The following is a 14,883-nucleotide window of genomic DNA, read 5'->3' as shown; positions in this document are numbered from 1 at the left end:
TGCAAGCTCTCCAACAATCCCCAGCCATATACATTCAGAGGAATTTTTCTGTTGAGATTAGTAGCTTATACTGGCTTTACGGGTTAACTGAACGTAGTCCATCAGGATTAAATTAACCCTAATTTATCAAACCCCACTACGCAAGGGGTACTGCCCCACTTGGTTTCCTTTTTTTCTTCTTCAATCCAATGCGTAAAGAAAGTTGAAGTTCCATCGTAAAACCAATCGGCAATATGAAGAGTAGCCTAATTTCTTATAAGTCCTTGCATGATTTGGTCCTTCACTGATGTAGGACTTTGGTACTCACATTCTCATAATGCGTCTCTGGTTCATACCATTCTCCCCGCCTTTAGTGTAGTTTAGAGTAAGAATATCACAAAACAAACCCCTAATTCTCAGGACCAACCCGGAAAGGAGGTGGACAAAGAGGAAGAAGATAAGGGATAAATGAACAGTGAAACATGGGTGAAAAACTGGTAAAGATATCAGACTATGAAATAAATGGCTTGCATGGTGGTGCTAGATGAAGGGGACCCCATTGTACCATACTACCATTGCTCTAAAGTAGTGTGACCATCTCTCTCTCTCCTCTCTCTCTCTCTCTCTCCCCTTATTTCTTGTTTGTCACACTCACACTCTCTCCCACCCTCATTCTCTATAAATGTTGTATGACTCATCGGGAAAGATATCAAATACAAAAAAGGAAAAAGATTGAAACTTCTCCTCCATAACTAGCATGCTCCCATTTCCTTTCCTCTGCTAAAGAAAACCAGTGCTACACTCTTTCACAACAAAATACGCTAAGTCCTTTTCTTTGAGAGATTTCCACAAACACTTACAAGGCACCCATTAGCAATGAGCGCTGATCAACCCCAGAGTTCAGAAACTGAGAGCAGCTCCAACTCGTCCGCTTCCGCATCGCCTCCTTCCTCGCCTTCCTCACTCCAAACCCAAAACCCACAAAAACCCAGCTCGCCAATTCACCAAGGAATCGACACTCCCTGCAAAAAAAATGCCAAACGGGTCAGAGATTCCAGCAAACACCCGGTTTATCGGGGGGTCCGAATGAGGAACTGGGGCAAATGGGTATCCGAAATCCGCGAGCCTCGCAAGAAATCGCGCATTTGGCTCGGCACTTTTCCGACTCCTGAAATGGCCGCCAGGGCCCACGACGTCGCCGCTTTGAGCATCAAGGGCAACTCAGCGATTCTCAACTTCCCAGAGCTCTCCGACTTGCTGCCTCGCCCGGTTTCAAACGCCCCCCGCGATGTCCAGGCGGCCGCCAGCAAAGCCGCCGAAATGCACCAATTCGACTCCATCCCGTCAATGTCGGCGTCCCCCTCGTCGCTGTCCTCGCTGGTCTCGGCCATAGACAACTTGTCGTCCGAGTCGGAGGAGCTGAGCGAGATCGTCGAGTTGCCGAGTCTGAGTTGCGAGTCGACCGAGTTGAGAAGCGAGTTCGTGTTTGTGGACTCGGAGGACCAATGGGTTTATCCGCCGCCGTGGCTGCCGCGCGTTGGGGAGTTCGAATGCAGTGAGTTGGGGGCGGCGAGTTCAGTTGGGTTTGAGTGTTTGTTATGGGATTATAATTAAGTAGCACATCTTACCGCACTCGTACGTAATTGACTCTTTTCATTTTATTATTTATTTAAATATATTTGAAAAGATAATGAACTTACTAATCACTCGCAGTACCACTTCACTCCTCTGTATATAGTTTAGCAGTTTCTGCTAATTAGGTGTTAATTAATTAAGAGTTTGTAAGTGTGAGCTTTCTTTGTTTATTTTAGGAGTTTTCAGTGTTTTGGCTCTTTGGATTTTTACTGTGAAGGGCCTAAATTCTGATCATCTCTCACTCGTTTCCTTTTTTACGTTGTACTCTGCTTTTGTGTAATTGTACAGTTTGGTACTCTACTGTTTTTAGGATGGAAAGCAAATGCCACGAGACGTTTTCTTTCCTCTTTGGTTGCCAACTTTGGTGCAAATAGAATAAAGCCCTTGTCTTTCTCTTCTACTTTTCTCATCAAACTATTTGTACCCACAACTGCCTTCATTCCATACTCATTTCTTGGAATTCTTGTCCTAACTTGCAAATTCATTGAGTTTCTGATATAAGAATGCTGAAACGCCACCGGTTTCTTACGCATTTTGGTCCATCACGGAGGCAATCCTTCTTGTAACCGCGAATGTATCTCGTCTGTTTTCGTAACACTCGTCGCGAGACTCTGTTACTGGAGTGCTACAGGAACAGGGTGATCCGTTCACTCCCTTACTGTACAACTTCATCACGAGGCTCTGCGACTCGACTGCTATAGGAAGCGCCGGATTATTCAGTATGTTTTTACAGCACTCATCACAAGACCCTGTTTTTGGAGTGTTGTATGAAGGACGTTCTTGTATAAAAATTATTATCTCCTTTTCGTTGGAGTGTTGTATGAAAAACAGACGATATCTCCGGACGTACGAGAGAATTCTTTAGTTGGGTACTCGAATTAAACAAACACCATGCAATTAAGAACAAGTCCAAGGGAAAAATGGGACTGGTGATGCAAGTCTAGTACCAATCGAACCCACGAAGGGTCCTCCTCCACATGAATAATACAATAATAAGAACAACAACAACAGTGACACTACGGAGAGTTGAGACACTCCAGTTCTTGAAAGAGAGATTTTATGAATGTTTGGTGGTGTGAATTTTTGGCAGATGCATGCTTACTAGAATCCAGATGGTGAAACATGATGAGCTGTGAATGGGACAATGACAGTGATAGTTAAATATTTTACCATACACGGAGGCAACAGCAATTGGTCTGGTTTCAGCTAGTTTTTCTCCTTCCTCCTTTAGAACTTATCTGCGTCGATCCAATCCTTTTGCAATTCATGACATTTATTTTTTGACCTCTGTTCTGTTTTGTTGTTTTGTGGTGGAAAAATGAAGGCTTTGCCAGAAAAGCCAGAGCCCATGATATTTTCTCTCTTTCTCCTTTGCTGGAGAAGAGACAAATTGGAGACCCATCTTTGATTTTGAAATTGCAAAAATTCGATTATATCTATATATTTTAGTGTATGACATGCACTAGAGCAGTTACTAGTTCGATATACAGTTAAGGATTCAAATGCTCAAAATCACGCATCTTTCAAGCTGATTTTAGTACACTCTTTTAGCTTCAGGCACTCTTCGCACGGTTGCTACATAAAACTTCCAAAAACTGATTTTAGTACACCTTTTTTAGCTTAAGGCACTCTTCGCACAGATACATAAAAAATTATCAAATATTCAGTCTAGAAAGCAAATGACTAAAATCCTATAATACCAAAATAAAATAAAAACCACTACCCTTTCGATTTCCAGCTGCAAATAATTATGTTGCTGAAAGTTAGCTCAATTATTTGGCCACAAAACAAACCACAGCTGATATTTACCAATGAATTAGTGATAGATTGCATGGTTGGATGGCATTTTTACGTCCACTATTTCTAAAGTGCATGCCATCAATTTTCAACCATTTTGGTCCCACGACCTTTTGAAGTTGATTTTTCATGGTTTATATTAACATGGGAAGACAAGTAACACATGTACAATTACCATACATAGGGACTCTCCAGAACCAGAGGGTAATCAAAGGAGTCCCTGCTAGTGAACCAAAAGGCATTTTTCAATGAATAATACTAGGGAGATTAAAATTTTAAACTAAATAATGTGTCATCAATAAAAAAAAATAAGCATGTTAATCAACGCTTAAGTGATAATCCAATCATCAATAACCACATCATTTGGTTTACAAAATTCGGTTTAAAATTTTTGTCTCCTTAGCATTACCCTTTCTCAATTATTGCAGACATTGACCACTTCAATTGTTCTTGTTTCTGGTTCCTGAAATAGCTTTAGCCCTTTGTGGTAATCATTCTTGTTAATTACAAAAGGATAATGGTGGAGTTAGAAAAACATGAGTTTGATACAAGTGAACGACAAAATTGATCAATTAAGAACCGAAGATACATATTGTATATAGAGTTTTAAAAAGTTAGCAAGTTAGCAATTTGATTTCTTTTTATATCAATATTTTCTGTATTGGGGTTTTGCATTAACCAACAGGATCCTCTCCAGATTCTTTTGGTGACGATTTTGGAAATCCGTAAATCGTGTCAGTACATTGTACATCGTGGATTCAGTTTTTGTCTGGTACTGTTTGTATTTAATTTTAAATACAAATATTTAAAATGATTTCTGACCGTACGACGTACAATGAATATATATGATTCACGAATTTCTAGAATCCTCACAAAGAAAATTCGGCGAGGATCTGGATTCTTGCATTAAGACAAGGATTAAGATTACTTTCCTTTTTGTTGTTAGGATTTATGATTGCTTTCATGTTTTTCAAGATTAGGTATATAAATACATTTCTTGTAACTCTTTCGAAATAAAGTCTTGGCAAGTTAGAAAACATGAGTTATGATACAAGTGAACAACGAAATTGATCCGTTAAGGATCTAAGGTATTGTGTTAATAGAATGTTAAAAGTTAGCAAAGTTAGCAATTTGGTTTATTTTTATATTAAATTTTATGTACTAGATAGGGTTTATGATTGCTTTCCCTTTTGTTTCAAGATTTGGTACTAATAAATACATCTCTCGTCTTGACAAATAAATATGTACATATAATTTCTTTTCTCTCAAGATAATAAAAATCTATTTAAAGGTTAGCAAATTAGTTTTTTCTTCTTTTTTCATCATTTGGAACCATACACGGTGTCACATGTAAAATTCTCGCACTGCGGCCTGCAGGGTTTTAATTTAAAGTAAAACGGTACAATAATAATGCAATAGAAAAAGAAATCATAAGATCTTCAACGTATATCACAAAATCATTAGGGTTGGATAAATACAAAAAATAATTAGTTAGTTATATAGATTAATTATTAGGCCAAAGACGAAAGCGTGTAAACTACAATACGTACCTAACAATATTTATTAATTATTAGATTTTATTTTCTATTTTTCAATGATTACTTCATGCTCTGGTATGTAGGATTCGTGATCTAATACATGATTAAAGCTGCCAATATAAAATCAAGCGGTGGGAGAGGATGAGACAAGTTAATTAATTAAATTATTTATGATCAGAATTATGCAAAAGCATTACAGTGACGTTTTAACCCCTATTGCTGGTTTCATTTTTATGGACAAGGATTGTCTGCCTTCCCATTTTCAATGTCATCTTGTTTTGTGTGATAACGGTTAAGTTATGTCAATATTTTATATATTTTTTTATAAAGATAATAAGATAAAAATAAATAGTAATATAAAATATTTACGTGTCTTATCTATGACCACATAAACAAGAAAGTACGGAAAAACACCGGAAGTAGGATGGCAGACAATCTTTATCCCATTTTTATTGATAGCTTGTTGGTGTCTGCAATAATCTGCATGGCTACCAGACTTTCAAACACGATCGTCAGGGTTTAGTTTATGTTGTTAAATACCCTATGCCATGTCGTACATGACGGTTGAAACATGCATATTATAGAATATTTTTGCTTACTACTCTCTAGTGATGATAATATTTACTATCTTATTTATTATTGTTGAATAAATTTAAATTTGAGATGTGTGTAATGATCGAATAAACACAAATTTCAAAATTTAAATTCATCCAATCTAATAGTAGTAAATCAGGTAGTGCATATTATGGCTAGTGGATTATGCAAAAATGCACTCCGCATATTAATACTTCTAATTAAACCAGGAATTACTACTTGGGTGGTTCCATTACTATAACTAAAAAGTATAATGAGAACCTAGGTTGATATAATGGACTTGGATTGTCTGCCCTCCCATTTCGGTGCCCTCCTCGTGCCCTCCTGTTTGTGTGGTCACGGTTAAGCCACGTCAACATTTTATATTATTATTTCTTTTTGTTTTATTATTTTTATAAAAAAACAATATAAAATGTTGACGTGGCTTAACCGTAACCACACAAAATAGGAGGGTACGGAGAGGACACCAAAATGGAAGGGCAGACAATCCAGGTCCTGATATAATGATTCTACAACATCCAAGTACTGAACTAATCAATTTTAAAAAGTGATATGTACGAGTGTCTAATCAGTTTAGCAATTGAAATTTAGTTTTCATCATTTAATCAATTTGTTCAATTAAAATTGACTATGATATTTTATAAACATGTGATATTTGTATTAGTCCTTTTCATTACTATAATTACAATTTGACCACGAGGCCTTATGATCATGTGCAATAGTTGTTAATTAGAATATGCAAGAACATTAAACTAACTGACAAAACGGGAAGAAGCCGAGGATCATTTATGTCACATCCCGGCCGGGGCGAATCACTTTTCGAGCCCGTTTCATCATCGTATCACGATATTATCCGCTTTGGGCCCCGATTATGTCCTCACGGTTTTGTTTCTGGGAACTCACGAGCAACTTCCTAGTGGGTCACCCATCATAGGAGTGCTCTGGTCATCTTCTCGCTTAACTTCTGAGTTCCGACAGAACCCGAAGCCAGTGAGCTCCCAAAATGCCTCGTGCTAGGTAAGGATGAGAATATACATTTAAGGATCACTCCCCTGGGCGATGTGGGATGTCACAATTTAAACAACTATGCAAGTATAAGTTTAATTATATTCAAAGCGTGAAGTGCCAATTTAATTTATGAACTATCATCTCAATGAAAATTAGGTCCCTAAATTATTATTTTGGGTAAAATAAGTCCTTAAATTCATTAAGAATTGCTAATTTCATCCATACTATGATATTCAAAGCTATTTTATCCAATTTTTCTTCAACTCAAGTCACTTAACACACTTTAAAGTGTAATACATTCATTTTTTTGCCTATAAGCTCTTAACATTTCATATAGGTTGCGAATCTAAGGTTTAATTTAACCTCCAAAGTTAACTTACACTATTTCTTTATGAAATACTACCTATTTACCCTCCAAAATTAACTCTATACACTATTTATTTATGAGAAAACTACCAATCTACCATTCAATGTGTATCACATGTAAGTAACGTGACTTAAATTGACGAAAAATTAAATATAGTAGCTTCAAATATAATATTAGGGATATAATTGGCAGATTTTTATAATTTAAGAACTAATTTTTCAGAAAAAAAAAAGTTTAAGAACTTAATTTTCATTGAGGTGATAATTCAATAACTAAATTGACAGTTCGCTCTTTAAAATAATAGTACTCCTTCGATACTAATTAGTTTTTTATTTTTTATTTTTTAAATCTCGAGGTGAATTTTATTGAATTAAAACTAAAAGTTATAAAAGAGTGACATGAACCAGACCTTTTTAAGAAAGAAAAAAAAACCAAAGTAAAAAGGTTGATAAACGAATCTGAACAAAATGCAATATCTGTGCTTTTTGACCAACAAAAATGAAGAATTGACCATACAGGAGAGTTGCTCTCCTAATCATTCAAAACTCAAAAAGTGCTCAACACTTGTTAATGGATGTATTAATTTTCTAATAACTAGACTTATAGCCATCCGACATAAGGTATCAAAAATCACCCGAATCCCTCCGTGCAATTTCCTTGTCCTCGGCATATAGAAGTTTTGTATGCTTCTCAAATTATATTTCACTTATATCTTGTAACATACTCTTTAGGCAAAGGAATTTTCATTTTTTTTTTAAATGGGGTTAGGTGTAGTTTTCACTCCGAACCATTTATTTTGTAAGTCTTGATTCATAGAACATCTTTACAAAAATTTAATTCAATCCGAGACCATTTGCCTATTTAATTATCAAGATAAAATTTCATTGTTTCGGAAAAAAAATATTCTTTAATTTATTAGAACCCAATTAGATGTTTTAAACATTTCTGATTTAACTAATATTTTGCAAGGATGATTTATGGGGTGCAACTTGAAAAATAGACGATTCGGATCGTTAAAGTTCGATGTAGTATGAACTCCATAACTAATTCCTATTTTTATAAAAAAATAGGAATCTCTTCCTTTAAAGATTTCATATCTTGTAATATATTATACAAAAACGTAGACCATCCTTTCGAATAATAATTTCTGTTCATTACGACTCGGACAAACCATATATACAGAGAAAGAATCTTTCATGTTTTACATATAAAAAGATCCAAATTGTACTGCTACTCTTGTATGATGGACAAGAATTGTCTGCTCTCTACTTCCAATATTTTCTTTGTACCCTCCTGTTTTATGTGATCACTGTTAAGCCACGTTAATATTTTATATTTTTTTTATAGACATAATAAGATAAAAATAAATAGTAATATAAAATATTAACGTGACTTAACCGTGATTACACAAACAAGAGAGCACAAAGAAAGCATCTGAAGAGGAGGGCAAACAATCCTTGACCTTATATGATAGACATGAGGTCTTCAATCTTTTCAGGACCCCTCAAAAACCCATTTCTCTTGTTTTTTGGGAAACTAACCCATGTCTCTTTATTGAACGCGTTTTGTATAGTTTGCACACCTGTATTACGTAGATCTTCTGTTCGATAAATCAACATCCATGACCCCATTCCTAGCATTATATATATAACCTTTTAAACTTTGGTCCTCTAACTTCAAAGGCAAGTTGCAGAAGTGAAGACCCACCCAAATTTTGATGTTTTTAACATGTTTTGATCATTTTATACATGTTTTACTCTATTTTCTTTATTTTTTATTTGTTATTTAAGTGGTAGGTCTTATTTTAGTTTTTCTAATTTTCTTCTTTTCTAATTTGGGGCCATTATTTGATTAAGTACGCAGTCGGTGTCATACTAATTGCCATTGAGGGGCGTATGCCCTTTGGAACTTGAGCACCTACAACCAAAAACGAATTGTTTGGATATTTTTTTTAATCATCTAATAATATTTTTATGGTTTCCTACTTGTCTTTAACTGTAGGGTGATTTTCTTAAGCCTATCTTTGGCGGCCACGAAATCAAGAGAAAATGTACAATTATTGCTTTTCATGTGTAATTTTTAGTGGTTCATCATTTTTCTAAAAATAATGTTTCTTTTTTGTCAAATAATAAATTTTATTAAATACGAATAAAAATATTTATATCTTTAACCAAGACATTAAGCAACTATTCTAAAAATTTCATACTCCATCTATAGGAGCCTATATTCCTAATTACAAAGGAAGTTATTGAGTGAGCCGCTCTATTGCATTGTCGAGGAGCAAACGTGAACACAACCGACTCCAATTGTCTAGCTAATTGTTGAATATCGTGAATGAGGCCGTATAATTTAGCATTTAGCATCAATCACCTTGCAATCTTTCAGCATTTCTATGAGCATTAAAGAATCTGATTCAACGACCATCGCCTTTATAAGTTAGTAAATTCTCAGTCCATAAAACAAGTAGAGAAACCAAAATTAGTCAATACCTGCAAAAGAAAAGACTAATTTAAAATATCAAAAGCGTTAGATGTCAACTTTAACTCCCATACTTGCACCACGAAATTAACTTGTTTTGAACAAAAGTAACTTAATCAATATTGTCTGTTATACGTCGTCCAACAATAAAAGTAATTTGTTGAGGAGAAACGACGCGTGCAGCTATGGGAGAAAGACGCCCTCTGAGACAATACAGCCCTATAGCTTTTGGTGAAAGACATTATGATAGGTTGAAGCTTAATTGCACTTAAATTAAGCTTAAAATTGCTCTTCAGGGCTCAACTTCCATTCCCAAAAAAGAAAGAAAATTCACCTTCTTACCCACCTTTATCTTTCTATAAAGTTGAACAACCTTTTACACTAGGTAAAGCACTTGGGACTTTTCTAGATTTCTCTCTTCCAAAGCCAAAGATTTCTTGTCTCCTTCCTCAAAGAGACAATGGCGTAAATCACGTGGTTTTATTAACAAATCTATTATCCCCACGCGATTAATTATGTACGAAACAGACAAAATAGACCGTTCTTAAGTTAAATATTCAAGTAATTATTCTCCCCGCCAATAATCCTAATGCAAGAGGTCACATCATACTAGTTGGCTAGATTTAGATTTGTCCCACTATAACCAAGCACTTATATATCCCCTTTAAGTATATTTTCCTTCAAATCGGATGGATGATAGATCAGTATCCGCTGCACAAAGCAAAAGCTTGTGAAGCATATCCTCACCCTCTCCGATTATTTTATGCTTAAGCTTATGGTGTATAAGTTGGATAAGCACTTTCTTTTGTTGATAGTCAGAATTTGAAAAGGTAATTAATTAAAATAAATTGAACGACTAATATTGAGCACCACAGGAAGTGATTAAGTGAAAATGCGGTAGACAATTTCAAATCATGAATGTTCTTTGGTCTTGGCTTTTCAAGGCACCAAATTGGTAAAAATACCGGTGATTTCCTGATTGAAAGTTTTAGGAGAACGTGTGTCATTTGACTGTAGTCAGGATTGGGAGAAATGCATTTAGCCTTTCGAGCCTCATTGAGAATTAGTCCTTCACTTCAAAGTGTGGGATAACTTAGACTTGAGCAAAGAAAAAACTAATATTTAGCACTTAGAAAAAAAATAAAAACTAGTATTGAATGAAATTGTTCATTAAAATGTTCTTATAACACTATATGTTGTCAAACATATTATGATCATGTTTATATGATCAGATGGGGATGAATTATATATGTTCACTTTGTTCAAATCTCATTGTTTCTTTTTTAAGAAGAGAGAAATTTGACCAAAATACATATTATCGAAAACAACGGTAAGTATTTTCTAATGGTTGGTTGATAATATCTATGTCTGATGTATATGAGAGATAAAATCATCTGCATTTAAAATGGGGTGGCCTACTGTGGCCCTAATCATTGACTGACATATATTAATAAACTTAACTTTTCTTAATTTTGTTGTTAGAAACTTAATATGTGTCAGCTTATAATTAAGGCCACAGAGAGGCCACACTCATTTTGGGTGCAGGAGATTATTTAATCTCTGTATATGAGGGTTTTCTTTTGGTACGTTAATATAGGGTACATGAGTACATATTTTCTTTTTACAAAGGATATAATTGTTTATATTAAACTATGAGGAGCAAGGTCTTACTCTTAACTAACTTAGCTACAAACTACTTACATGAGAGTACATATTTGTTTTACGTAAATGTGTTAGCTGTGATTTTATCTAAAATCCAAATCATGTTTGTAGCGAGTATATTAACATCCTCAAGAAAATTATATATATTATGCATTATCCATCATAAGAAAATTCATATATATTAATGCATTATCCATCAGGATTCATGACAATTTTTTAGGAAGTTGACTTTACAAATCATTTTTTGTTACGCGTCTTTTTATTTGTTGATCATCAAATTAAATATGTCAAATAAAAACAACAAAAATGATTTAATACAAGAAAAAGTGTTTTATCGTTTCTATTCTTTGAATGCCCCTCTAAGTATGCAACTTTGAATGAATTAGTAAACTTGTTGAATTATAACTTTTGAACTCATTATAAATTAATAGTACAATATAATATAAGGAAAACTAATGAAAAGAGTTTGAAAACTTTGAGTTTTAACGATAAGGACAAAATAAAGGATAAAATAAATAGTATCAGAATTGACTTTTTAATGTTAAAATATGATTTTTCGTTAAAATGAACAGTACCTTTAGTTTTTCGTTAAAATTTCTTATAATATATACTTATAACAATTGTTATTGTGAAAATATATTCTACTAATTAAGTACGGAGATGATATCTATGTAATGAATTATATTATAATTTATGCCAGAACGAATTGTAAGGTACCAGATGACACTGTGATATTCAATAAAAATAAATAAATAAGATAACACCGTGATATTGATGGCTCACCCGTCCTAGCTAGCTCAGTTGTCTTTTGACTTTGAGGTTGGATATTTTCTACTTATGGTCATCATCGAGTCTTATAGTCACCCCACTCTATATATAGGTTTTTCTGTGTGCTCTTCCCAATTTGCCGACCTCCCTGTCATTTTTTTATTAAGAATACAATATATTTCTTGGTGTTTGGACACGATATTTGTTTCCTTGGACTGACTTTTATTGAGGAAACTTTAATGAAAACTTTTTTGCACTGTTCATTTTAACAAAAAAATTATATTTTTACATTAAAAAGTTAATTTTTGCACTTTACATTTTATTTTGTCCTTATCTTTAAAACTCAAAGTTTTTAAGCATTTTTTTCATTAGTTTTCCTTTTTATTTATGCTTTATGCGGTTGGGATATACATTTTGATGCATCCCTAATTGGGGCTTTATCTTCCATGAGGCTACCACATTTCTAGCCTTAGCGAGAAATTTCATCCCAAATGAGCCGGAAAATAAGGCTAGATTCACCATTGGAGCTAGCAACTTCCTTTTGTGGGTAGCATAAAATCGGGCTACATCTAGCCGCAAAAAACAGTAGGTCCCACAAAAAAAGTAGCAACCCATGTGAGAAAAATTCTATCACTCTTCCCTCCACTTGCGAATATACTTATACTATCTTTTTATTTATTTTTTATTCTTTTTTCTTACTTATTTTTCTTACAATTTGGTTAATTAATAATTGTTTTAAATTCCAAAAGAATTAACATTTCAAATTGATTTAATGTTCATGGGCATTGATAGGTAAAATTTTCAAATAATTTTTTTCAAAATTGTATGATACAAATTTACCAATTGGTGCTAGGTAAATGTTGTGTTATACGTGAAAATCAAATTACTTCAGAGCACGAAGTGGGGGTTTGTTTCTTTCAACGGATAAGATTGAGATAAGGAAATCTAATTCAACGAACGATTTATAAGTGATGAAATCTAACTTTGCCACAATTTGAACTTTTTAGGTTGATGGGTTCATAAAAAAAAAAAAAAAACTAAGATTAGCACATCCAAAAATCAACTTGAAAAGCTAACACAAAAAGAATAATCGCTTAATCAAATTACTACATAAATAAATGCATATAGCCCCATATAGAGCCCGAAAGATATGACCCTTCTTTGGGAGAGATTCTTTTATAAAGCCCCAAAAATTTCTCGAGCTCTAAAATACGCTATATCCACTACTTTTCCAGCCCTATATATAGCCCCTCATTGGGAATGCTGGACGAGTATTATAATTTATTATAATGTTACACAACTAATAACTATACAGAGAAATAATTATCATGCATTCAAAACTATAATGATAAAAATTATCATCATACATGATATCCTTCACCTTCGGTGCGTTTTGGTTCCATTTTTGGAATGGCAATTACGCGCACCTTTCGGTTTTGATATGTAAAAGGCCTATATATATCTTCTCCAACCATACATACTAATATAAGGAATTATTATTAGTACTTCAAAAATCTTATTCTACATTCCAAAAATCTCAACAATCCTTTTCTGACTACCAAATCCTAAAGTACCTTTTTATGAATTTTCTGGACAAGCAAGGTTTCTATATTTACAGATGCTCAACTGGTTGATAATATCTTGTTTCATTCCATAAATATCTTCATGTTATATTACTCGATCGATGACGCTACATTGTTTGTCTTTATCCCTCACCTTCTCTAGCATTTATCTGAGCCATCATATCTTGCTGTAGACAACTAGATCCTTCACATTTATTATAATTGTAAAGTCAAATGTGGTAGAAATTAAGACATAAAACAACAAACAAAGAAACACAAGATATAATGACCTCCGAATTTTATTGGTGATGCATGTGTTGTTAGAAAATAGAAATTAATTTGTAAATATATGGTATGGGACACTCTTTTCGCTTCAAACCGAGTTAAATTTTCAAAATTTATCAAAGCCTGAATAAATACATCTTATCTTCCGTTGTAATTATTTATGTTTGCACTATTAATGAATATCCTAATTCTTTAAAAAATATAGAAGATACAACGAGATCAGCCGAAATTGGATATTCATTAGTAGTGACCTTTGGAGCTAGGTAGTTTTGGCGATTTGTGCACGAAACCCTAGGATAGTGACAGCAACGCTTGCAGGAGATCGTGACAGAGGTTGCTGGCCTGTTTGCTAGCGGGAAGGAAGTGTTGTGAAGGGTGTGCGTGGGGTGGTTGGGCCCATGGAGGAACTAGATGCGGAAGGAATTATGGAGGAATTAGGGCAGAACTTGGGGAACAAGCTTTAACTTATAGATAAGGAGAAAGATGGAGTTGTGATTAACAGGAAGGATGTGGAAGAGGCACTGATCGGATTCCATTATATATTATTGGCAGAGGTTCTAACCGAGAGGGTGGTGAATGGGGAGGCATTTATTGATCGGTTCATATCGTTGTGGAGGGGGAAGGAAGGGGACTTTATTCGGGACATAGGTGATCGAAGGTTTTTGATTAGGTTTGTGGCCAAGTGGGAGATACAGTGAGTTTTAGACTCATAATTTCCTTGGACGTTTTGAGATGACCTTGTAATGGTGGGAGATTGCACGAATAGGCGTGAGGCACGGTGGAATGATCTGTCAATGGGAAATATGTGGGTTCAGATTCACAAGGTGCCACCATTAAGTATGACGGTTACTAAGGCAATAGGGGGAAGGTTGGAACGGTGGATAAATCGGCAAGTCGGGAATGCATCGGTAGGTTTTTTAGGGTACGCATTCATCTCAGTCTACGAAAACCATTGATGCGGGGAATGATGGCTACATTCCTAGATGAAGGACGAGTGTGGGTTCAATTTAAATATGAAGGCTTGCCTAATTATTGCTTCTATTGTATGAAGCTTGGACATGTGAGTAGGGTGTGCAAGGAACTTGTGGAAGTCCGATATGAAGTGCGGTATGACCAAAGAACTTGGGGTACGAATTCTGGCCAACAACCTTTAGCTTGGTCCAAGCTAGTTTTCAGAATGCGCTTGATTATTTTGTTAACGGCCTCGACT

The 14,883-nt window shown here is 34.6% G+C and overlaps 1 protein-coding gene across 1 annotated transcript; it reads left to right on the top strand.

Moving 5' to 3' along the window:
• Positions 1–623: 623 nt before the first annotated feature.
• On the top strand, positions 624–2,014 carry LOC126601131 (ethylene-responsive transcription factor TINY). Its single transcript, XM_050267794.1, has one exon. The coding sequence runs from the start codon at positions 856–858 to the stop codon at positions 1,591–1,593; it is 738 nt and encodes a 245-aa protein (XP_050123751.1). The 5' UTR covers positions 624–855; the 3' UTR covers positions 1,594–2,014.
• Positions 2,015–14,883: the final 12,869 nt, after the last annotated feature.

This window comes from Malus sylvestris, chromosome 15 (assembly GCF_916048215.2).
Source record: "Malus sylvestris chromosome 15, drMalSylv7.2, whole genome shotgun sequence".
NCBI classification, from domain to species: domain Eukaryota; kingdom Viridiplantae; phylum Streptophyta; class Magnoliopsida; order Rosales; family Rosaceae; genus Malus; species Malus sylvestris.
The sequence above is the reverse complement of the archived record's forward strand: the minus strand, read 5'-3'. Positions and strand labels throughout refer to the sequence as shown.